The sequence below is a fragment of the Sminthopsis crassicaudata genome, chromosome 3, assembly GCF_048593235.1.
Source record: "Sminthopsis crassicaudata isolate SCR6 chromosome 3, ASM4859323v1, whole genome shotgun sequence".
NCBI classification, from domain to species: domain Eukaryota; kingdom Metazoa; phylum Chordata; class Mammalia; order Dasyuromorphia; family Dasyuridae; genus Sminthopsis; species Sminthopsis crassicaudata.
The window spans coordinates 641,777,979-641,805,256 of record NC_133619.1 but is presented as its reverse complement, the minus strand read 5'-3'; the positions used below and the strand labels follow the sequence as shown (position 1 = coordinate 641,805,256).

The following is a 27,278-nucleotide window of genomic DNA, read 5'->3' as shown; positions in this document are numbered from 1 at the left end:
GAAAATGTTTTGTCATGAAGAGAGCCAATTGCAACCAGAAAGAAGACTGTGGAAACTACATGTAGATCCCAACATAGCATTTTCACTCTTTTTGTTTATTATTTGCTTGCATTTTGTTTTCTTTCTCATTTTTTTGCTTTTTGATGTTTTTTCTTATGCAGCATGATATTAGTGGAAACATGTGTAGAAGAACTGTACATGTGTAACATTTATTGGAAAACTTGCCATCTAGGGAAGGAGGTGGGAGAAAGGGAGAGAAAAAATTTGGAAGGTTTTGCAATGGTGAATATTGAAAAATATCCATTCATATGTGTAATGTTCTTTTTCTCTAAAACTGTAATCGTTCTCTTGGGGGCAGGTTTTTTGGGGAGCTTCTGGAGACAGCCTTAGTTTCAGTTCAGTTCAATAATCCCAAAATGCAATCAGGAATTAAAGTCCAGATCCTTTATTGTGTCCTTCAAAATCCTGAATCTTTTCCTGGGCCCAGGTAACTTTCTTAGAGGCCTGTCTCTCTCTTTGGTTCCCTAGAAGTCTTATCTGAATGTCTCCAGCCAGCTTCAGCCTCTTGTCCTCCCAATGTCTCCAGCCAGCATGAAGGTAGACATGGGAATGAATCAGACTCCACCTCCAAGAGTGTGGGATTGTGGGTTTCCCAGAAGTCAATCCTAGTTGTGAATCTCCCAAGGTCCTCTCCCGAAGTTCTCTCCTTGACTCTCACTCTCCTCCCAGACAGTGGGCTTTTATATGCTCTCTAAAGGTATGAGTCTAATGTGTGGACCAATGACTGAACTCCTTTAAAGGTGTAAACTCCTTTAAAGGTTTGAACTTCTTTAAAGGTGTGAACTAAATACATAAGTACCTTGTAAGAATCCTAACACATATATTTTGAAAATATAAAAGCTTTAATTTTAAAAAAGAGAAAAAAAAAAAGAAATGGGTAGCCAAATTATCCATTTGAGAATAAAAAAATCTTTTCACCAGTTTTGTCCCTATATTGAACTGGTGAAAAGATTGCAATATATCCGTTGTATGCAAAGGCCAATACTATCATCATGCTACCCATTATAAGAAGAGGATTAGCAGTGTTTGAACCTCTTCCTCACTTACTTCCTAACTGAAAAGAGATAAAACGGAAGCTATACATTGGTGGTCATTGACTAACACATAAGAGACACATTGACATACCAAACAGGAACTAGGTTCCATGCTTGCTCAAATATTGAAGAAGTTCTCTGTCTATGAAGGTATTTTTTTCATTTAATATTATTTTTTTCAATTACATGTAAATATTGACAATCATATAAAAACATATTCCACATTAGTCATGTTACAAAAGAATAAGAACAAATCAAAAAATGAGAAAAAAAATTGAAAAGTCTGCTTCACTTTCATTTTCCTTTTGTGTCATATTATACCAAATGACTATTGTGAGGTGATATTTCATTTTAATGTGTTTTAATGTGGATTTATCTGATTTTTTGTATGAATATGTATATCTTTAATTTCATCACCTGAAAACTGCCTGTTTATATCCTTTGACCATTTATCAATTGGGGAACGGCTTGTATTCTAGTAAACTTGACTCAGTTCTCAATATATTTTAGAAATGAGGACTTTATTTAAAATTCTAGATGTAAAAATTGTTTCCCCAACTTTCTGCTTTTCTTCTAATCTTAGTTGCATTGGCTTGGTTTGTTCACAAACATTAATTTAATGTGATCAAAATTATTCACATACCATTTGATAATGTTCTCTTTCTCTTGTTTCATCATAAATTCTTCCCTTCCTTATATATCTGACAGAAAAAATATTCCTTGTTCTTTGAATTTGCATATAGTATCATCCATTATGTCTACATCATGTACCTATTTTTGGTATAGGTGCGAGATATTGCTTTATTCCTAGTTTTTGCCATTGTATTTTCTAATTTTATTAGTAGTTTTTGTCAGTTAGTGGGTTATTGTCCTAGAAGGTGCAATCTATGGATTTAATAGATTGCAATAATTGTTTACTACTGGGTCTTGTTTACTACAGAATCCACTGATTTACTTTTCCATTCATTAGCCAAAACAAAATAATTTTGATGATTGCTATTTTATAATATTGTTTTAAATCTAGTATTGTTTAGCCACATTCCATGCACATTTTGTTTCCATTAATTCAACTGATCTCTTTCTTCAAGATGAATTTTATTACTTATTCTAGCTATAAATAATTTTGGTAGTTTGATTGGTATGACATTGAATAAGTAGGTTAATTAGGTAGAATTTTTATTTTTATTATATTTTCTAAGCCTACCCATGCTCAATTGCTATTTTCCCAATTGCTTAAATCTGACTTTGTCTGAAATATGTTTTGTAATTATCTTATATTTTTCCTGGGTTTGTCTTAGAAGGTAGACTCTCAAATACTTTATATTGTCTACAATTTTAGATGAAATTTCTCTTTATATCTCTTGCTCTTGGACTTTGTTGGTAAAATAGAGCAATTTTGACGATTTATGTGGGTTTATTTTCTATCCTGTAACTTTGGTAAAGTTGTTCATTGTTTCAAGTAATTTTTAGATGATTTTATAGGATTTTCTAAGTATACCACCATATCACCTGCAAAGAATGATAATTTTGTTCTATAATTGCTTATTCAAATTCCTTCAATTTTTTCCTTCTTTTATTGCTAAAGTTAGCATATGTAATACAACATTGAAAAACAGTGGCAATTATGGTTGTCTGTGTTTCATCTCTGATCTTTTTTGGAATGCTTCTTGCTTATCCCATTATATATAGGACTTGTGGATGAATTTAGATAGATGTTGCTTGTCATTTAAGAAAAAACTCAATTTATTATACACACACACACACACACACACACACACACACACACACATATATATATAGACTCTTTAATGTTTTAAATAGGAGTGGGTGTCGTATTTTTGTTACAAGCTTTTCCTGCATCTATTGAGATAAAATATGACTTGTTTCCATTTTGTTATTAATATGGTCAGTTATGCTGATAGTTTCCCCAATATTGAACAAGCCTTGCATTACTGGCATAAATTCCATGTGGTCATAGTGTATTATTCTGGTGATAAATTTCTGTAGTGTTTTGCCAATATTTTATTCAAAAATGTGTATCAGTATTTTTAAGTAAATTGATCTATGATTTTCTTTATTTTGGCTCTTTCTGTTTTATATATCAGTACCATACTTTTGTCATAAAAGGAATTTGATACTGGAAATTTGGTTTTTTCTTCATTTGTTTTGAATCAAATTAATTAAAGTTTTAACTCTATTATGCTGGTGTTATTTTTTTTCATAAAACAAGATCTTAGTTTTATTTTATTTTTTTATTTTTTTAAGATCTTAGTTTTATTTATTACTTCAATGTTTTTCTTTCAATTTTATTAATCTCCACTGTCATTTTCAAAATTTCTTTTTTGGTCTTTAATTAGGGATTTTTATTTTGTTCTTTTTCTATATTTTTGGTAACATGTTCAATGTATTGATGTTTTATTTCTCTACTTTATTCATAGAAACATTTAGAGATACAAAATTATCCCTAAGAAGTGCTTTGCCTGCATCTCATACATTTGATATTCTGTATCATTATTTTCCTAATCTAGGTGTGATGCTGGGATAACTTGATAAAAAGACTACTATTTAGTACCCAGATTAGAGGATAGGACTTGGGAAATGAACACATTATACTCCATGAGCATGAGACTTCCATGCTTCCACTGGATGAATGGCAGAAATGTGAGCTGGCAAAACCCTTGACATTATCCCAGTCATTGACACTTTGCCATCTCACACACATTTCGATTGATCCAACATCTATCAAGTGCAGGTTTATTGCAGGAATACTAACTATTGACATGGGACTACACATGTAGGACACACCAGTGATTCAAGATAAATCCCTGAGAACTGTTCCCTGTTCCCAGTGTACTCTGCTGAGAATACTTGGCCAGAGAAAAAGAAAAGGGAAAAATATGTTTATCACTCAGATATGGGAACTCAGGTGCAGAGTCCCAAAGAAGGACGGTCCCAGAGTACCCATTGATGTGGCTCATTCTGATTGCACTTTGGGGAGAAAAGGAGTGGTAAGGATCTTATCCATCTCTTACCATAAATATGCCTACAGTGATATGTAAGCAATATCAAATTCTTATAAATATCCCCTAGTTTTTTCCTCATTACCCTTGTCTTGGACAAGGGGCTGAACCATTTACCCATTTATCTTCACAGGAATCAGGAGGCAGAGAGGAACTCAGAATTTACAAAAGAAAGAAGCATTTGTCTGCAGAACAGTTTTATCATCAGAAAGTTCTTTGCAATCCTTGTTCTCCTGTAATCAGGTCTGATCCACAGCACATCCCCTATTTTGGTGTGACTGTTATTTACCCATGTGTTAGAAGTTGGAGTGGGGTATTTCTGATGCTCTCACTTTTTTTCCTCTTTCTGATGCTTTTTGGATCTATGGATCATAAAGAAGCTCCTCTCTGTTTCCTGCAAAGAGATTTTGGTCTCACCCACTACAGGGATGGGGATTTTATTGTAGGAGGATTTTTCCCTTTATTTGTTTATGAACTGGTACTGCCAACGATTTGGGATTATTTGAATATTCATCCTAAGTATATTTTATATTATTATCAGTAAGTTTTTGTTTAATTTTAATTTTAAGAAGCAAATTTTGAGGGATGTTTAAAAAATCACTTTTAAAAACATTTTCATCAGCAAAGTATCATTTTCTTTCTGATTTCCATGCATTCAATGTCTCAGTTTTCCTTCAAAATCCCATATAAAAAGAATACTTCTTCACTCTCACAAACTCAGAAATTCACACTCTCTGAGCTACAGATTAATCCAAAGAAGATCTTCACTATAATTGCTTTTGTTTCTAGAAATATTCTTGCAGAAGAAATATTTGGCAGCTTTTCTTCTTATGAAATCTATGTTTCTTCTTCCTTCTAACAGTTGATATTCTTGGAAAAGTTGATAGCCTGATGTATAGTTTGAATATACCATTTATTAAAAAAAAAGAATATATCATTTATTTTTATTTAAGCCTTATACCTATTCTATGAGCAAGGCAGTATAAATATGCTTAGCAACCTTTTAAATATGCAAGACCAGACACTCACAGCCATGAAATCATTTACCCATGATCACTTAGGGAGTAAAAGTCAAAATTTGAATTTGAATCAAAGATATTCTGACTCCAAATAAATTACTTTACTCACTATAGCTGCTTCATTTTGCCATGGGTTCTTTAATATATACACAGAGAATCACTTTTGTGTGTACATGCATGTGTATGATCATGTGTATCAATACATATATAACATACAATATTGTAACAATGCACAAATAATTATCACATAATCAAAACCACATAACATTTGTTACAAACATTTATATGTGTTACATTTATACATAACATATATATATATAAACATATAGCGTCTAATGCATATTACAATACAGAATTTTTATTCACCTGGATAGTTACACGTCTGTGCAAATGTGATGGTGACTGGCAACATAATAGTAGCTTACTCTTTTGGAGTATTGCCTGGTGCACTGAGAGGTAAAGTGAATTGCTGATGATTATTCAGCTGATATTTTTCAAAGATTTTTTTCATGATTCTCAGTCTTTGTAGGTTTCTCTATCTCTATCTCTATCTCTCTCTTTCTGCCTCACTGATGCTTCCATTGTTTATGTTTGGGATTATAATTCTTTTATATAAGTAGCTTGGCAGAGTGCATTTATTCTAAATATTTTATCCTTTAAATATTATTGTTTTTCAAATTAAAAGATAGAATTTCCTCATAATTTCAAGGTGATTTTTAAATTATTTATACTTTTTATTATAGTTGATCTTCATAATCTTTCATGTCGTAGGTGCTAGTATCAAGCACATTATACAGATGAGTAAACTGAGGCAGAAAAATGCTAAAAAATAACTTGCCCAATTTCACAAACCTAGAATCTGAGTTAATATTCTAACTCTAGTTCTCCTGACAAGCACCTTATCTCATGTGCCACTTTTAAACCTGATTATATGGTTCTGATCATTCATTTCTATTTATTCTAATTTTGTTTTTAATTGTTTTTTTAATATTTTTATTCAATTTTATCCATGTTTTTTAAATTTTGGTTAAATGAAAGTTTATCAATGCAATCTGTGTCTAGAATCTGTCCCTAATTTAGTAAATCCCCCTCTCAGTTCCTAAAATGATTTCCTAAATAATATATAACTATGTTATATACCTATTCTATGAACTCCTGTGCTTCCTTCTGGATCAAATATAAAATACTTCATCTGGATTTGGAAGCCCTTCAAAACCCTTTAAGTTCCTATTTCCCCAATCTTCTTATTCTTTGCTCATTTCCACACATGCTGGAATCCCAGTTATAGAAGCTTATTTGCTGTTCCTCACATTAGACATTCCATCTCAAAAGTTATCTATTTTCATTAACTGTTTCCCATCCCTGAAAAATTCTTCCTTCTTATCCCCACATTCTAAGGGATTCATTTGATTTCTTCATGCCTCAACTAAAATCTGACTTTTTGCAAGAAGTCTTTCTCTAATCAATTTAATGTTAATGGTAGTCCTAAGGTACTATTTCAATTAATCTTGTATAAATTTTTTGTATACAATATTTTTGCATATTATATGTCTCATGTTGTAGGATCTTTAATGTTAGAAATCTCTTTCTTTGCATATTGTTTGTTTTGAAGTTTAGCACAATTTTTGGCCAATTCCCGACAATACTTTTTATATTAAATAATACCAGGCAATAGAAACAGTTTAAAGGAAGAAAGATAACCACATAACAAGAATCATTTAATGAAAGCCACTGAGAATTGAGTTTACCTTTCTGGGTTGATCTTCAAGAAACTAACACTTTCATTTCCATAATTTCATTCCAGTTCCCTCCCCACAACAAACAGGGTTATTGGCTCATATGAGGAAAGTAGTTATTAGAGTCAAGCCTACCAGGTCCAGGGAATTACTTTCTGTCATGATTATCATGTGTACTTGCCTTTTTCATAGCCCCAGTTTTATGTTCTCCTGCTCAAAGTTGCTGTTGTAGAAATTGATACTAGTAGTACTAGAACATTTCCAATCAGTCTTAAAAGGCAAAACTAGTGCCCTATTGTATGTGATTGTCCTCCTTCCTTCAATGTTATGAAGCTAAGTATCAGAAATGTTTTCATTGAAAAAAATCAATGTAACCTACCCTTTAAATAGATAACCATTTCTTAGAATGTGGAACAAAAAGCAGAATTATATGAGCCATAGTATTCATCCTTGTCATGCATTTCTCTCTCTCCTCTCTCTCTCTCTCTCTCGACTCTCTCTCTCTCTCTCTTCTCTCTCTTTCTCTCTCTCTCTCTCACTCTCTCTCTCTCTCTCTCTCTCTCTCTCTCTCTCTCTCTCTCTCATCTCTCTCTCTCTCTCTCTCTCTCTCTCTCTCTCTCCTCTCTCTCTCTCCTCTCTCTCTCTCTTCTCTTCTCTCTCTTCTCTTCTCTTCTCTTCTCTTCTCTTCCTTCTCTTCTCTTCTTCTTCTCTTCTCTTCTCTTCTCTTCTCTTCTCTCTTCTCTTCTCTTTCTCTTCTCTCTCTCTCTCTCTCTCTCTCCTCTCTCTCTCTCTCTCTCTCTCTCTCTTTTGCTGAGGCAACTGGGATTAAGTGACTTGCTCAGCATCACACAGATAGAAAAGTATTAAGTATCTGAGGTTGGATTTGAACTTAGATCCTCCTGACTTCAGGGTTGGTATTCCTTCCACTGTGCCATATAGCTGCCCCATGATGTATTTCTCTAACCATAGATTTGTATATAGGCATCTTTGATAAATAGACAGAATTAAATATATATTATGTATGTATGAATACACACATATACATGCACATATGTATATGCATGTGTGGGTATATGTGTATGTAACTAAATATAAAGAAAAATTACTAGAAGAGGTTAAGGCAATCTTTAAAGAAGGACTTGAGAATTGGCAAAGAAAATTAGAGTAACAGGTATTTGTGAAAGAAATTACCTTTTGGGGGATATAATTTCCTGAATAATGACATTATTCATCTTAATTGAGATTGCAGGAAAAACACTACAGTCAAGTCCTGGCCTTGCTATTTGCTGTTGAGGAGATCAACAAGGACCCTAATTTGTTACCCAATATTACTCTTGGATTCCACATTTATAATGCCCAACCCAGTGAGTTCAGCACATTGGAGAGCTCCTTAATGTGGCTGTCAGGACAAGGACTGACTGTTCCAAATTACCTCTGTAAGAAACAAGGCCAATCTGTGGCTGTCATTGCAGGAGAAACTTCTGAATTATCAGTCCAGATAGATACCCTTCTTAATCTCTACAAATTCCCACAGGTAAGAACTACGATCAAAACAGCCCAGACTGTCAAAAGAACATTGATAAGAAGAAGGGGATAATATGTGGGACTTCAAACTGTGTATGTGACATGTTCTGTCTTCTGAAATGCTTTTCAGTTGGTACTCAGAGAAGGGAAGCTATAAAGGTAAAAAATGAAGTCAATGATTGTAACATGCCCTCCTAGCAGTTACTATTACCAGTCTGTCCTAGGCCCAACAGAGTACCTTTGACCACTGACTGCAGTGTCAACTCTACCCGGCTCGCCTCCTCTGAGGCCTTCAAAGGTCTCTGGCCATGATTTCTTGAATAGTAGTTTAATAATCTATAGCATGCTCAAGAACAGCCACGTGTAATCTTAAAACCCTTTATTATACCTACTCACATAATGCCCTGACTTGATGCCCTGACTTGTTAATTCCTTAGTGAACACCTGATCTGAAGATCCATGTGTTCACTACCAAACTCCTTATCTCTCTCGGCTATCCATCAGCTTGGCTTGGCTACCCCAAGTTAGGGAGCCAGGTTAAAGAGAGCAACTTGCTGCTTGCAGTGGGCTTATAAAGGGCCTGTGAGGTCACACACACAGCCACCAGTGAGAGAGCCATCACCCATTACGAAGCTATCTCAATATGGCCAGGATCCCACCCAAAGTGCAGTCCTATATCCACAGAGATTACTTCTGGGCCACTCAATCTCCTGTTGCACTGTGGCCACCCATTTAAAGGATCCTTACAAATGATCATGTATTCCCTTTTTACTAGCATCTGTCCCTGAGAACATATGTTGATTTATCTATCTTTCTAGTATTACATTATACTTAATAATTATATTACAATAAATCACATTGGTGTATTTATATATACTTGTCTTATATAAATCTATCTGTATGACTATCTATATGTGCACATAAATATGTACTTGGCATGGTAGAGGACACAGTGAATAAAACATTGGGCTTGGAATCAGCAAGACTCATCTTCTTGAGTTCAAATATGATTTTAAATATTAACTAGCTGTCTGGCCAAGTCACTTAATTTTACTTTCCTCAATTTCTCAATGCAAAATGAATTGGAGAAGGAAATTCAAACTACTCTATTGTCTTTATTAAAAACATGCCAAATTGGCTTATGAAAATTTTGACATTACTGAAATCCCTAAAATCCATCTACACACCAATGTAAGGTGTAATGTATAAGGTGATATAATTATAGCATATATATGTGTTGTATAAAAATACATAAAAATTAATTCAGCAAAAGTCAATAGCCATTTCTTAAATTATATATATATATATATATGTATATATATGTATATACATATATATATATATATATATATATATATATATATATATATATATATATATATATATATATATATAGAGAGAGAGAGAGAGAGAGAGAGAGAGAGAGAGAGAGAGAGAGAGAGAGAGAGAGAGAGAGAGAATTGTTGGAATACATGGAAGAGCTGTTGGAATGGGAGCCACCTGACAGTGGCTATTGGAGATTCAACCCAGAATGGATCTTCTCTTGTGAGAGGATGACATAAGGAGACTGAGAGAGATAGTTGCTATTCTCTGACCTTTCTGGCTGAGAGGCCACTGCCTTGTCTGACCTCTCTCCTCTTTCCTCTGCCTCTAATTTATCTCATTCCTAGTCTACAACACCTGTGTCAGCAAAGGCTGCCTTGCAACTCCTTCAGGTGCTATGATCCACAGCTATGGAGGCTCCCAGAGAATTGACCTGTCCCTTAACATAGACGGAATTGTACTCAAAAATGGAACCCAGATAGAGGTGGTAGGAAGCACCTCTATTTTTAAAGTCTTCATTTACTTAAATTATCTGAGACACTTCAAATGTCATAGAATATCAAGTGAAAATGAGGCAAAACTGCTACCCAGAGAAAGTTGTCTCAAAAACTCCTGTGATTATTAATAAAAGAAAATACTCAAGTGGTTACATTAGGATAGTTCTTTAAAAGGCTGTAGAATCTGGTTACAAGTGTTATCACTCCCTTAGAGATAGACTGAATCTCTAATATTGGAGAGGGAATATTAAAAGTCAGAGAAAAGGGAGGGTTGATTATAGGAATGAGCTTTAATTTATTTAAACACATAGCAAAAGAGATAAAATGTTGAGAAAATGGTAAAATGATGGTTCTATTATATGTTTTTCTTTTGCATATACTTTATTCTCAACAAGGATCATCTTTCTTTCCCATTCAGATCAGCTATGGACCATTTGATCCCTTCCTGAGTAACAAGGTTAATTTTCCAAGTGTTTATCAACTGTCATCCAAGGATTCCGGCCTTGCTCTGGGAATGGTCCGATTAATGGCACATTTCTACTGGACATGGGTGGGACTGGTTATAGTAGACAATAGCAGGGGGGAAACATTCCTCTGGGACATAAAAGAAGAAATGACCAGAAAGGGTATCTGTGCAGCTTTTGTAGAGAAGATTCCTACCAGTGATAAATACAAACATTTCCTTGAAGATGCCATGAGAAGAATTGATCGATCTTCTGCTAATGTAATCATGATTTATGGAGATACCACTTCACTAATGACTCTAAAATATTTTAGAGGATCTTATGTAATTTATAACAAAGTATGGATTACCACCTTTCACTGGGATTTTGTCATAAGACCCCATGGCATGGATGTTAAAAGTTTCGATAGAGCTCTGATATTTTCAGATCAGAAAAAAGACATTCCAGGTTTCAGACATTTTCTAAGGACACTTAAACCTGCCAAATACCCAGAAGATACTTTCCTTAAAAGATTTTGGAACTCAGTTTTTCAATGTTCACTTGACCACAAAATATCGGAGTCAAAGGATTGTTTACGAAATACTTCTTTAGAGATGCTGCCTATTAGGTATTTTGAAATGTCTATGTCTAGCCAAAGTTACAATATCTACAATTCTGTGTATGCTGTGGCCTGGGCTCTCCATAAAATACTTTTAACTAGATCAGAAATGGAATACCTGAGAGATGAAGACAACCTAGTTCTACATCCATGGCAGGTAAATTTCCATTTTTATCATTAAATATTTCACATGTCCAAACTCCTCTGATTCAAAGGCTAGGAAAAAGAGTTACTATCTGTAGAAAGCAGGGAATCAGCTAAATGGCTTCTAAACTATACCTCCTTAGGAACCAACACTTTATTTTACTTTTTAATTTTGGCTCTTCCAGAGGTCATACTCAGTCATGATTAGAAATTTTTCCCCAGATCAATAGCAACTAAGGGGAAATCTCACCATAGGTTACATACTTTTAGTTTTTATTTCGGATTGAATCCACAGGGACTATAAAGTGATCTAAGAATGTCTTCAAAAGTGATCTATGTAGTTTCAGTTTCTACTAACTTTATTTTCTAGCTAATTCCAAGTTTAATCAGGGTCTGCCCTCCAAATCTTCAGGGTCTAATTTGGTATAAAGTGTTCAATTCTGCTAATAATAAGTAAAGATGAACATTGATAAGTGGGATACTGCTCAAAGTAGTATAAGAGGAGATATTAAAGGCTTGACTCATGAGACTTCAATGGATGTAATGGGCATTTATAACTTGCAGGGAGTTAAAACAGGACCAAGGTGTAGATGAATGATGGTTATGTACAGATACTATAATATCCATTACATTATATAGAGATTAGAATTATTTCATTTGTCCTCAGGGGGCAGGAAGAAGAGCAATGGTTAGAAACAATTTAGATTTCATATCAAGAGAAAATAAGACAATGAATAACTAAATAAATGAATATATAAATAAGTTCACCAGTAGAAAATTTGTGAAAATCAAATATAAACAAAAGCATAATTCGCTATGCCATAAGATTATGGATTTTCCTCTTGGAAGTCTTCAGGAAGAAGCTGAAAATTTATTATTTTTTCTTTGAGGTGCATTTTACCTCTCAAAGTGTTTTAATCTCTATATAAAATGGGTGTTATTGAAACATACAAATATTTTAATTATAATTTTCATTATTACTGAACAATTCTAAATCTCAGTTATTTCACTTGTAAAACATGGAAGATAATCCTGACACCTTCACAGTATGGTGTGAGGACAATGCATTGGAAACATTGAATTGAAAGAGGTAAACGATTTAATATCTGTGTTATTCTTTGCTCTTTAAAATACTGAAAAGAACAAGAGAGATGAATCAGCATTGAAGAAGGGCAAGTATTCTTACAGGCAAAATAGAAGAACAGATTTTTTTAATGGTGGACTATCAAGCTTGACCTACTTACCTGGGTAGGAATTTTAAGCCGTATTATTAAAGTGGAAATTAGGAACCATATCTGAACTGAAAAGGTCTTACAGACAAGGTAGATTCTAGAACAAGAAGCAAATCATATTACTCCCATAAAATAAATCCAGCAAAACTCTTGAGGTTCATACAAGAGTGAAGTAAGATCTAGTAAATCCAGTCAGAATCTATAGTGACTTCTTTCCCTCCAGATTTTTATTTATAAAAGAGAAAGCATCGAAGCAGTAGAATACTGGGCTTTTAACAAAGGCATAAGAAATTAAGGCAGAATTTTCTTGGGCATTTTGCAGATAACATTTAAAGACAACAGACACCACAGAAAAAGTTTGCCAACTCAGAAATGCATAAAATATTGCATGGGATAATATAATATTAACATATTTTATGTTTTACTACCACAAGATGTGAGTTTTATGTGAATTATCCAGATTGCAGGGAAATTGCACCCCTAACCCTTGTGATGTGGAAGGGTTAACTGTAATAATATTTTATTTTAGAGGCAATAGTGAACTATGAAAGTTTGGTCTTTAGAGGTGTGACATGGTCAAAAGTGTGCTTGAGGAAAATTTGTGGGTGAGCAATGTGTAGGAGAGGCTAGACTTATAAGAAACTGACAGTAAAATCAAGTAAGAGGCTGGATACATAGATAAGTGAATGATGTTCATAGAAATTATTATTACACCTCTAGACTTAGTAAAAATACCATTCAGCAGAATGAAGAGAAAGAAAACAACAGGTTTTATTTATCACTCAATTCTTTCTTTTTCTTTTTTTTTATTATCGTTGATTTTTTTCTTTTCTTTTTATTATTTTAATTTTAATTCACTTAATAGTGTTCAGTACTTACTGTTATTATTCTTATTTATATTTTTCACCCTTCCTTCCAAAGACACCAATCCATATGGAACGTTATAGAAATACAACCATAGTAAACATATTTCCATAAGTAATATTGTGAAAAAAGAATCAGAACAAATGAGGAAAACCATGAGAAATAAAGAAAAGAACAAAAAAGTGAAAATAGTATGATTTGATGTGCATTTAGACCCCATTGATCTTTCTCTGAATGTGAGTAACATTTTTCATCATGAGACTTTTGGAATTTCCTTACATCATTGTACTTCTCAGAAGAACAAAGTCTATCAAAGTTGAACATCTGCACAATATTGCTATTACTATGTACAATGTTCTCCTGATTTTGCTAATTTTACTCAGTATTAATTTATCTAAGTCTTTCTGACATTTCTGATTTCTTACAGAACAATACTATAGCATTACATTCATATACCATAATTTGTTCAGCCATTATCTAATTGATGGACATTACCTTGAATTTCAATTCTTTGCCACAGCAAAAAGAACCGCTAAAAGCACTTTTGTATATATTGGTCATTTCCCCTTATTTAAATATATTAGTATCCCAGTTTTCCCAAACCCTCAATACTATTTAACACTATATTTTTGTGTCATTTTAGCCAATCTGATAGATATGAGATGGTAACTCATTTGGTTTTCATTTGCATTATTCTAGTCAAAATGATTTGCTAGCATTTTTCATATGACTAAAGATAGTTTAATTTCTTTATCTGAAAACTGCCTGTTCATATCCTTTGACGATCTATCAAGTAGATAATCAATGTATTCTTATAAAATTGATAGTTCTCTATATACTTGAGAAATATATCAGAAACACCAGTTGTAAAAATTGTTTCCCAGTTTTTTTCTTTTCTTCTAATCTTAATTGAATTGGCTTTTGTTTGTTCATTAAGTTACTAGTTTAATGGGACCAAAATCATCCATCTTGTATTTCATAATATTCTCTATCTTCTATTTGATTATAATCTCTTCTCTTCTCCATAGATATGGCAGACAAACTATGCCTTGCTCTCTTAATTTGCTTATGGTATCACTCTCTATGTCTAAATCATATATCCATTTGACATTATCTGGGTATAGTGCATGAGATGTTAGTCTATACCTATTTTCTACCATAGTATTTTATAATTTTGAGCAGTTTTTATCAGATAGTGAGTTCTTATCCCAGAAGCTAGAGTCCATAGGTTTATCAAACAGTAGAGTATTATAGTCATTGACTCCTGTGACTTGTGTACCTAACTTATTTCACTATTCCTTCATTTTATTTCTTATCCAGAAAAAAATATTTTTGATGATTAATACAATTATTTGTAGTTTTAAATCTGCTATGGATAGGCCCCCTTCTTTTGCATTATTTCCCTTAATATTCTTGACCTTTTTTCTTCCAGATGAATTTTGTTAGTATTTTTCTACCTCTGAAAATACAATTTTGGTACTTTCAATAGTGTGTCACTGAATAAATAAATAAATTTAGGTAGAATGGTTATTTTTATTACATTAAATCTAATCATGAGGAATTAATATTTTTCTAATTATTTATATCAGACTTTATTTTATTATTTAATTTATTCCTATGTTCCTAGTGTTTTTTAAATAGGAATAGGTTCATTATTTTGTCAAAGACATCTATTAAGATAAACACTTAATTTCTGCTATTTTTGCTACTAATATACACATAATAGTGATAGTTTTTCTAACATTGAATCAGGTTTGCATTTCTGTTATAAATCTTAGCTGGTCATAGAATATTACCTGATGATAAATTGTTGTAATCTCTTTACTAATATCTATTTAAATTTTTGCATCAATATACATTAGGGAGATTGGTCTGTAATATTCTGTCCCTATTTTTGCTCTTTTATGGGGGCAAGGAATTGGAAATCTAGGGGACACCCATCAATTGGAGAATTGATGAATAAATTATGGTACATGAGTGTGATAGAATACTATTTTTCCATAAGAAATGATGAATAGGCTGATTTCAGAAAAGTCTGGAATGACTTACATGAACTGATGTTTAGCACAGGACCAAAAGAATATTTTACACAGTAATAGCTAGATTACATGATGATTAACTCTGCTAGACAAAGCTCTTCTCAGCAATACAGTGATCTAAGATGATTCTAATAAAAGTTGGAAGGAAAATTCCATTGACATCCAGGCAGAGAACTATGGAGATTGAATGAAGATTGAAGCATAATACTATTTTCACTTTTTCTTTTGTTATTTTTTTCCTGTGGTTTTTCCTCTTCTGATTTTTTCCTTTTACAATATGATTGATATGGAAATATGTTTAAAATGTTTATCTATGAAAAAACTATATCCAATTGCTTATTGTCTTGTAAAGGGTGGAGGTAAGGGAGGGAGGGAGAAAAACTTTGAAACTCAAAATCTTACAAAAGTCAACATTGAAACTATTTTTACATGTAATTGGAAAAATAAAAGATTATTGAACAAAAGAAATATTTCAGCAACTTCAAAAAAATATGAAGACTTAAGATTGTCACATTTGATCATTAAGCAAACACTGATCACTGTTCAGTGATGATGTCAGGAGATCCACTTTAAAAGGGTTGGCAGATAGTATCATAAGTTGTGGTGTTCAGTGGAGACAGTTGGGTTTTGTTTCTTATTGTTTTTTTTAATGTAAATGATAGAGAAGAAAGATGAAGTATAATATCTTGGGTTCAGTCACACTAATAGGGTTTAGTGAAGATTTTTTAGTAAAGAATTAGAATGAATGAAGTATGTTTGAATAGTACAAAATTTAAAAAATAAGCAACTGAAGTAGAAATCTATTTTAAAGAAAGTTATTAAACTACTCATTTTGAAGAGAGCTTTTATTGTTCAGTGATGAAATCAGAATTCAGAAAAAAAGTATCAAGTCAGCTAAGGGAGATTTTGTCTTAGTTGAAGACGATTTATTTGTTTCGCTCTCCCTTTAGATTGTGAATGAGAAATGAAAAGAAGATAAAAAATAGCTTGGTGAAACTAACATGGTTGAGTGTAGTTGGTTTTTTCTTTGTTTTGATAATTCAAGTAGCTTAAGCATATTAGAAAGAAGTTGGAAAGAAACAAGAAATAGGAGAAAGTACAGTATTTTGAAAAAAAAGAAAAATAATTAATTGAAGGATGTATCTTTTTTTCAGAATATGAGGAAAGGAAACTTGTTACTTAGGTTAACATGGCAAATGTCTCTAATAATCTTCATGCAATTCATCAATAAAATGGTGGGGTTGCAATGGATAATTTACAAAATCTTTTCTACAGATCATTCTATGAAACTCTGGTTCTATGAGAGATATTTCCTATTTTATGCCCTCAACAAACTCAACAAAGTACTGAAATGCAAAGGTAAAGAAATTTTTTTAAAAAGGGAGATATAAGTGACTTTAAAAGAGTAGAAAATCAATGTGAGGAGTGAGACAGCAAATTAATTACAGATGAATCAAACGAATTTCTTTCTTTTTGAGTGTTCAAATGTACTATGTTAACATAATTCATAATATATTTAGTATAGTGGTATATGTGACTTCTATCAGTTCTGAACAACAGATAGTGAATTGAGTTAGAAGAGGTTTATTGGGTGAACTTCCAGTTCTAAAATATAGCAAGAGTGTCAATAAGACAAATGATCAAAGGATTTGAGAGTATAGAATGATGTAATGAGGAAAAGATTAAAATGGAGGCAAGATTGAGAAGGGAGGAAAGTAAAATAATCATCACTATTTAATATTCTTTAATATTCTGAAAATCTATTGAGGGATGAAGCAATTAGAAATCCCACCAAAAGTGACAACCAATTTAAGGAGAGAAATGGAATAATAAAAAAGTTTTGAATTGAAAACGTTTAATAAAGGAGATCAAATTCTTTGAAGGTTGAAGATTATAATCATCACTTTGTGCCTGAAGTTGATGAAATAATTATATTCTAACAATTCAAAATTTTTCAGGGCATCTTGCATTGAAGCATCACAACTAAATTCTCTTTCCATTCAGCTGCACTCTGTTCTTAGGAACATCCAGTTTAACAACACCATGGGTGATCAGGTGTTCATGGATGAGAAAAGGATTGCTGTAAGAAACTACGACATTACCAATTTTGCAATCTTAGGCAATGGTACAGAAGTTCTGGTAAAAGTGGGAGAGTTTATTCCTCATGCTCCCTTTGGTGAAGATCTTTCCATCCATGAGAATATGATCATGTGGAACCAATTTTATCTAAAGGTTAGTAGTAATTCATCAGGACATTTTTCTTAGAGTATGGACATAAGAAAGTCTATAAATGGGAATTTTAATTTCACTTCTCTTTTTAAAAACCTTCCAAAGGACATATTCAATTTATAAGTATTGAAATTCTTACTACTAAAAATGTTGATACCATTCCACAAGGATAAAAACAAAAAAAATCAATAAATTAATTTGGGTAAGGGTGAAGAGATATTTAATGTCCTGTTAATTAAATTAATTGAAATTCCTGTTTATACACTGTCAGTGAAATAATCACTTAGGGTTTTTTTTATTTGTGGGAGTGGGGTAGGGAGGACAGTAAATGGTTGTAGTTCTTCTATCATCTATCTATCTATCTATCTATCTATCTATCTATCTATCTGTCTGTCTGTCTATCTATATGTGTGTGTGTGTGTGTGTGTGTGTGTGTATCTATCTCTATTCACTTCCTTTAAGTGAAATAATCATCAATGAAAAGACTAGTTCTCTTTTTGGAGTATTCAACCTTTAGGACTCAAATCAGTGAGTCAATTCCAGTACTTCTGGTGGCCAACTTTGAGAGAGAAGATGGAAGGTATTGAAAGAGTAACATTCTGGCAATACATGAGAGGGATTGGCCATCTGTACCATATTCCTATTAAGGCGACCATTGTAGAAACTTCAGGGAGTTTCCCAATGCAGGAAATAAAAGACAATTTTTTGGGTTAAATTTCATTATCCCATTTCCAATAGGAAAGCTCTTTCATCCTCTGTATTTTCATATATTCTCCCCTAGATATATTCTCTCATATCTGCTTTGCTATGGTTTTTATAAATGGGGTACTTTGCTATAACCTATGTGTGTTCAAAGTGAAAGTGGTATTTAGTGGGAAAGTATTCAAGCTTTAGGTGTAGAGGTTGGGTCACCTTCCCTCCTAAGTGACACAGGGTTCAGTCAATCAGTAAACATTATTTAAGTATCTATTATATGCTGGGGTGGGGTGGGGGGGAAGGGGGTAAGAGAGAGAACATCTAGATGGTGAAATGGATAAAATGCTTGAAATTTGGAAAGACAAAACATCATGAATTTTTATTCTTGTTTGTTTCAATTCCTCATCCGTAAAATGAGCTGAAGAAGGAAATGGCAAATCACTTCAATAATTGCCAAGAAATCTCCAAAATGTGGTCGATAAAGAGATGGAACTGAAAAATGATTTAATAACAATAAGATGTATCAGACATTATGTTAGGTTCTAGGAAGACAAGAGCAGACAAAGGACAGTCTCAGTCTTCAAAGAGATTCCTGCTGAAGATTTTAATTGAAACTTAAAGTAAATCTTAGAAGTGGAGGAGGTATCAGGGAAAATGTCTGAAGCCACAAGATAAAGTGTCTGGAACAGCCAGTGAGCCAACATCACTGGATCAAAGAGTAAATCTAAGAGAATAAAGTTTAAGAATGCTGGGAGTATAGGAGAGGCATAGATCATGAAGGGCTTTGAATGTCAAATAGAGCATTTTGTATATGTTGTATATATATGTTTATTGTGATAAGGTGGAAGGGTGAAAAAAAATCTGACATGTGCTTTAAAAACCAATTTATTGGATGAATAAAATCATTAGAGTAGGGAGAGACTTAATTTAGGCAGACCCTCCACTAGGCTATTGAAATAATCAAGGAATGCATTGATAAGAGCCTGTCCTAGAGTGATGAAAGTTCAGAAGAACAAGGGACAGTCCTTGGCTATAGCTTAGATATGAAGGGGTAAGAGATCCTGAGGAATTCAGGATGACTCGAGTTGTAAACCTGAAAGACTGGGAAGCTGCTGTTGTGCCCAACAGAAATAAAGTAGATAGGTAAAAAGCATAGTTTTAGAAATAATGAGTTTAAAATATTTACTGGACATTCAATTTAAGATTTTGAAAGTCAATAGGAAATGAGAGATTGGAAGTCAATAGAAATATTAGTAGAGGAACAATAGATTTGGTAAATTTTAGCATAGAGATGACAATGAAATCCATGGGAATTGATGAAGTCAAGTTAGAAGTATAAAGGGAGAATAAATAAGGGTCCAGGACAGGATCCTGAAGAATACCTGTCTTTAGAAAATATGTTTTGGAAGAGGATGCATAAAAAATATATAACAAGAATTCACAAAATAAGATACTTGATTGAATTTGATGATAGGCATTAGACTAAAAATATGTAAAGAGTACACATATATACAGATATGTATATCTGCATGTGTGTATATTTACACATACACATATGCATACACCTGTACATAGATGTGTTTATAAACATGTACATACATGGATATATATATGTATATGTATATACATATATATATATATATATATATATATATAAAGGTATATACAAGTATATGCAAATATATGTGCATAATAGTATGGCATAAACAAAATGGTCCCCTTCCCAAACTTTTTGTTTTCCCTACTAGAAAGAATTAGTCTCCTTTAAAGATTGGGAGAAGAGGCTAGAGATGTCTATTTTCCTTGTTTTGAGTCTCACAGTGACAACTCTTAGCACAGTTGTGTCTCTCTACATATGCTGGGCCCACTCACTTTAAACTTCCCCTACACAATTTTTTTTTCATTAATTCAAATAACTATTTCTAAAGTCTTAATGTTTTGTCTAATTATTATGAAATAAAACAAAAGGCTCTCTCCATATTTTCCCCTTTCTTTTTACAATTCCATCCTTAAGTATTTTTAATGGATTTTCTTGATTGGGTCACATCATTTGGGGGGGCATTTTGATTGATAGTTTTTCATTATTTTATGAATATTGCACAATTCCCCACTATTGTTCTCTTATAAATGCAAAACAAGTATTACTCTTGGATGTCAGATTTCATGGCATGACATGCTTCTGAATTATATCCCAGATGATATCAAAGAGTTTTTGTTCATTTCATTATGGTAAGCTATTTTTTAAAGGTTAAATTTCATCAGGAAACAGGGAGAGTTTAGGTCACTCTATCATTTAATCAACTGTTTCATTTAATATGATTTACTTGTTGAAAGAACTTAGGATGGATGTAATTGATCCAATTTTATTAATCATTTCTGCTTTTTGAAAAACCTTTTCTTCTTTGGTATTGGATTTAATGTGCTCACTATCAAAGTGGTAATCTTACATTGTAAAATGGTCAGCCAATATTTTCCTGCCTGCTAAAATAAAATCAAATTATTTTGTGGTAAACTCAAGTAGGTTCCTGGACTAGACTGCACTCTTGGCACATTATTGATGTCCAATAAAAACAAAATTATTAATGTCTATGAAGTCAGAACCACAGCTGGAAAGTAAACAGAAATTGGCCATCCTGGGCCACTCCCTAAAATACAGACCATTTTAATGTATATGAAAACAAAATTGAAAAAAAATAGATGCTTACCTTAACAATATGAAATAAAATATAACGACACAGAAGAACCATTTCCCCTGTACCCTGCACAGCATAAAAAAATCTCTCTGTCATCAGACTCTTCTGTTTGATGGTGAATTATTTTTAGTACCTCCATTTTTAAGATATAGTTTTAAGATTATAAGATTTGTTTTGAGGACTATTTTAGATATATCTCAGGAGATTTGGAACTTAGTTGGGACAGTAGATAGAGTGTTAGAGTCACAATGACCTAAGTTTATACATTTCCTAAGATATTTAAAGAGTTGTGCCATGCTGCTGAGGTCACTCTCACTTTGTCTCTCAAGCACTGTCAATTTTTCATCTAAAAAATCAGAATAGCACTTCCCTCTCAAGTTTGTTATGCAGATAAAATGAATTAATGTTGGAAAAGCATGTTGCAAACCCTAAAAGCTGCATAAAATAAGCTAAAATTAGTATTATTTTAAAAGAATCTGCAGACATGGACAATTTGTAACTTGTCTAAAGTTGTCACCCATTTGTTATAGTTAGATACAGCTACTTTTAAAGCAGGAAGCTTTAGCAAATATTCAGCTCTGCTTTCTCTTGAAGAAATCATTTCAATGTAAGTCTTTTTAGACAAAATATCCTATATTTACATAATGAGATGTACATATATACAAATAAATATTTGTGTATGTATATATTATTTGTGTAAGCCTGTCTGCAGGGTAAATTTAAATCCATTTGGGAATTCTTGCTTATTTGTCAATTGACTTATTAGATATTTTCTTCAAGAAAGACTCACATTTCATTCACTTAATATTTCCTAGAAATTAGCAGAGTATGTGTTACACATAAAGTAATTGATACATGCTTATTATTTGATGGATTGAAAGCTTAGAAACATAGACAAGGTATTACTCCTCCAAAAATTCTACAAAATATATGACCTTACAACATCATCAGTTCCCAAACTGTTATGCACCTTCTAGACTACTTGAGTGACAAGCTCCCTCAAAGATCTCTTCCTTATTCAGAATCCCCATTCTGTGTGCACTGAGAGCTGTGGCTTGGGATTTCAGAAATCTGCCCGTGAAGGCATGGCCATCTGTTGCTTTGACTGTATCCCTTGCCCAGAGGGGGAAATTACCAATCAGACTGGTGAGTATATACAGAGAAATTCCTCTTTCCTACCTTACAAGAGTGTTGGGTATAGAATTGAAATTGACTCTTAAGGTGATATACATTCTGTGGAAATAAATCACCTGAGGCAAATATTGGGGCACCACTGGAAAAATACTAGAGATGGAGATAAGCAAGCTGGGAGAACAAAGTGTCAACACAATATCGAAAATGGAAACTAGAAATTAGGGGGAAATGAATGCTTTTTATGTTTAAAACTGTGATGCTCAGAGACAGGGAAAAAAATGAAAAAATGATATGCATAATATCAGATTTTTTCATCCAAAGTGAAGAAAGCATATGTGTATGTGTGTGTGTGTATATATATACATATATATATATATATATATATGTAATTGTATGTGTATGTGTGCATACATATGCATGTTTTTGTGTCTATCATCTGGTAAATAGGTAATAAAGCTCTTTTTAAGTTTGAAAACCATATTTTGAATATTTATTAATATTTTTATATATTACCAAAATTTCTCCATTATATTCTTTCCTCTCAGAGTGTCATATAATATACCAAGAATAATTTTTAAAGTAAAGGGAAAAGAAAAAAATAAGTATATAAAATCAGTCAAGCAAATCAATACATAAAAAAAATAGAAAATATATGCAGTACAAAAGATTTTTGGACTTCACCTTCCTGCCAAGAAACAGGTTGTAGCTTGTTCTCATATCTTTTCATTAGGGTCATATACTTATCCTTTGTAATTTTAAAACATACATTCTTTTATTATATTGGTTGCTTTTGTTGTTTTTGTTCTATTGGCATTGTGATGACCATTATACACATTCTATCTTTTTTTTCACTCAGATTACATAGTTCGCTATCCTTTCAGACAAGTCTTTCCATTCCTATTTGTATGTATTATATTCATCATTGCTCAAAACAACAAAAGAAAAATTCCATCATATTTATGTGCCATAATGTTATTAGCTATTTCTGAAATGATAATTATAATCTTTACCATCTAAAGGAGGAGGCAATATGCCACCAAATTTAAACAAACAAATTATAGGCACAGTAATGACAGAATAATCAAAAGGGGAAAGTATTAGTGTACCTAAAGAAGGTGGGATTTTAGTTGGAATCAGAGGAATCTTTAGAAATTAGTAGTCAGAACAGAGCCAAAGAGTGTTCCTGGTATGGGGAACAGACCAAGAAAAATCAGGGATTTTTTTTTCACTTTTATTTTACAATTTCTTTTATTAGTGATTTAGAACACTCATGGCATCATTGTATTTTGCAATTTATCTTTTGGAATGTTGAGTTTTGTTACTCTATGTTTTAATGGTGATGCATATTATTTAAAACAGGATTTATTTATATTTATGTTTGTATGTAATTGTATATATATACATATATATGTTTGTATGTGGTTGTATATGTACAAATTATATGTATATCATTATCTTTTTTAAATAATGACTTTTTGTTTTCAAAATATATACAAAGATAATTTCCAACTCCTGCAAAATCTTGTGTCCCAAATTTCTCTCTCTTCCTCTCCTCCATCCCACTCTCCTAGAAAGCAAGTAATCCAATATAGTTAAACATGTGCAATTCCATATCATTGTCTTTTTCATCATTTTTAATAATTCTATTTATTCTTGACACATTCTCTATAAAATTTCACTGTCTCAATATGGGTCTGTACCTCTGTGTTTCCTAAATTGAAGACTATTTTATTATGCTAATTGAAATTAATCACTTAAACATTTATGAAATGGTTAAAATGTTCTAGGCACTGGAGATACAAAGAAAATCAAAAAATAGCTTCTGCCTAAAAGAATTTAAAATGTAATGAGGAAGACACATGAGAAAAAAAAACAAAAAAACTTGAGAGATTAGGAACACTGAAGTCCTGTAGGTCAATGTGAAGTAAATCCCACTCTGACCCCCAAGGGAATCTTGTTGAAATGAAAATCTTCAAGTTCTCTGAAGTCCATCCTCTGTTTTCTCTGATTAGAGGGTGAGAGAGAAGCACGGGGGAAAGGATACTCAAAAGGCATGAATTTTAGAGTCAATGCAATCTTTCAGGAAGAAAACAATAACAATAATTTCATAAATCCAAGCCAAATGGCTTTACACTTATGATTTTTTTCCCCTTACAATAAACCTCAAAGGGAGGTGCTATTATTTTCCACATTGGACAGATAATGAAACTGAGGCAAATAAAATCTAATTGAATTACAAAAGGTCATATAATTAAGGTCAGATTTGATCTCAGGTTTTCCTGATTTCCTACCTGCTGCTCTATACAGTGTACAACCTAGCTCATGGAGCATATGATGAACCCTAGAAGATACAAGTGGGAAATATTGATGATGTTTTTCCTATTTATGCATTTCACACAATACATTGTTATTCTATCACATCTTTCTGGAAAATGGACATATTTTAAGATGATCTAAAATATATCTTATTTTTTTTCCTAATTTATCTGGAATTTAAAATTCTGTCACATTTTTCTGAAAAATTTGGTTATATCTTGATCCATTTGTTTCCAATATTGTTTTCTTTTCCAAATTAGAATTTCATTTTAAATTCTACCCTAGAAAAGGCAGTATTTTAATCTTGCCACTGTTTTTGTTTAGAAAAGTTGTCTTAATCCCATAGTTTCCTTCCTTCCCCTCTCAAGCAACTTTACCAGTTTTTCACTTTCTAATAGTTTCTGAATTTTATTAAGTAATTAATTGTATTTATTTCATTTATTTAGTTATTCAAATATTTTCCCCTTTATATCTTCTATTCAATTAAGTATTTAATAAAATTTCCCTTATATTAATTCCCTTCAACTCATCATTGTATTTTTTCCTAAAAAAATATTCCTTTCCTCTTTTCTCTTCTGGAAATTTCTTCTTTTTTACATTGTTATATTTCTTTATAGAAACATGGTCTTCTTGCTTATTTATTCCTTTTATAATATTCTGTTTTTCACTCAAAGTTAATAATCTTTATTTTTATTTTCCTATTTGAAATCATTGCTATTATTTCATTGTAAATTTCACCACATGTTCTTTTTGTTCCTAAATTGTGAATCATTCTTAAAATGATCAATTCTTTCAGAAGATATAGGAGTAAAATATTAGAAAATGATAGAAAATTTCCTGAATCTTTTATTATGTGTTTCTTTATATCCTGCCAACCCCATGATTGTTTTCTTTCTTATTTGTGATTTTGAATCTTTAACAAACCTTCTCAGCATCAGATATTTCTAGAGCCTTTTTATTTATATTTGATTGTTTTTCTCTTATGCCCTTCAAGAATTTCCTGTTAAGTCATGAGAATTTCTTAACTTTTATGTGCATTTGTCTTGATTTTCTTTAAAATACTCTATGGATTCTTTTGATTTTCAAGATCTTTATCATGTTCTGACATGCTGCACAGTATTCTTTCATTGTTTCTTACATTGTTACTCACTTTGGGGTTTGTCTTATTCTGTGAAATCTATCCTGTAAAAGTTTTTTTTCCTCACATTCTGACTTTGAAATCCGTATGTTTGGATTGTATTGAGATCATGTTTCCTGTTAACATTATTACTTTTATTCTTCCCAAATATCCTTCATTCTCTATATTTTTATGTATTTTTATATTTTAATTGGTAAAATATATCATTATGAATACATATTTCTCCATGTTTCCAATTATTTCTGCCTTTAAGAACACAAATTCTGCTATCATAATTTTTATTTTGCTTTTGAATTAGAAACATGCTGTAGTGGATACATGTTTTCTTCAGAATTCACAGTGACCTCTTTCTCATCAGATATTGATTAATTAATTTTTTTCTTCCAAAATTTATTTGATGCTGTTGAACTCATTTAGTTCATATAGAGAGTGCTTTCCTTTTTATTTTCATTTGTTTGGTTTTTTTTTCATTTTTTTTTCTGCTTATGCTCCAGAATTTGAACTGTTTTTCCCCTGCCTAAAATCTTTTGTTGGTTCAGGCTTTAGTTACTCTTTGCAATTTTTTGGTGGATCACCAAAGATTTGGACCTCAAAACTGACTCAAGCTCTTCACAAACTTGGTGATTCATTTTTCATTACTTTTAGTCTTTTCTCTCAGTGACTTTGGGGAAGAGAACAACACAACAGGATCATCTGGATGTCGGTTGTCTTTACTTTTAAGTCTATTGATACAATTCTCAAGTCCCTAAGATGGTATAAATGCTCAGAAATCCACATGCTAATGCATTTGACTGAATGAATACTGCTCTGCCTAAAGTAAAGATCCTAGTGGTAAGCTACTGTCAAACAGTTGCCATAGTCATAGTTTGAATGCAGAGAACAGTTCTAAGGCTTATGGTTGCAAGAGCTCAAGGAAAAGATCATGTAATGAAATGGAGGGTTTTAAAGTGGTTCTGATGAAAAAGCCAGAAATAATTAGAGACTAAAGAAAAGTATAGCAAAGGACACAATTATGAGTTGATTATGATTGAATAATCTCCCAAAAATGAAGAAATGAAAAAGAGGGATATACTTGAAAAAAATAGGAACCATTCTGCAATTGATAAATGATCAAAAATATGTACAATTAGTTTTTAAAAAGAAGAAATTAAAGCTATGTACAGTCATTTAAAAAAACCTTCTATATCACTTTTTATTAAAGAAATGCTACTTGCAACAACAAGGAACCACTTCACACACATCACAATAGAAAAAAAGCAGGACTGGTTGATGGAAAACAGGTACAATAAAGAATTTTTGGTGAAGTACTTAACTTATCTACTCATTTTGGAGAACATTTTTGAACTTTTCATAAAGAGAAAAAAAGTATGCATAATTTTCAAACATCAACATTACTACTGTATCTGCATCCCAAAGAAATAAAAAAAAAATAAAAGGAAAAGTACCTCTATGTATAAATGCTTTCAGAGTCACTGATTATTTTTGTTTCTTGTTTTGTTTTGATGGCAATAATATGGA

The 27,278-nt window shown here is 32.2% G+C and overlaps 1 protein-coding gene across 1 annotated transcript in view; it reads left to right on the top strand.

Annotated features, from left to right (window-relative positions):
* Positions 1–22,392, top strand: part of LOC141562606 (vomeronasal type-2 receptor 26-like) — a 46,223-nt gene extending 23,831 nt beyond the window's left edge. The window contains exons 2-5 of the mRNA XM_074302610.1: positions 8,119–8,403; positions 10,632–11,432; positions 17,559–17,786; positions 22,195–22,392. Of these exons, the coding sequence (XP_074158711.1) occupies positions 8,119–8,403; positions 10,632–11,432; positions 17,559–17,786; positions 22,195–22,392 (1,512 nt within the window). The remainder of the gene's footprint in view (positions 1–8,118; positions 8,404–10,631; positions 11,433–17,558; positions 17,787–22,194) is intronic.
* The last annotated feature ends 4,886 nt before the right edge of the window (positions 22,393–27,278 follow it).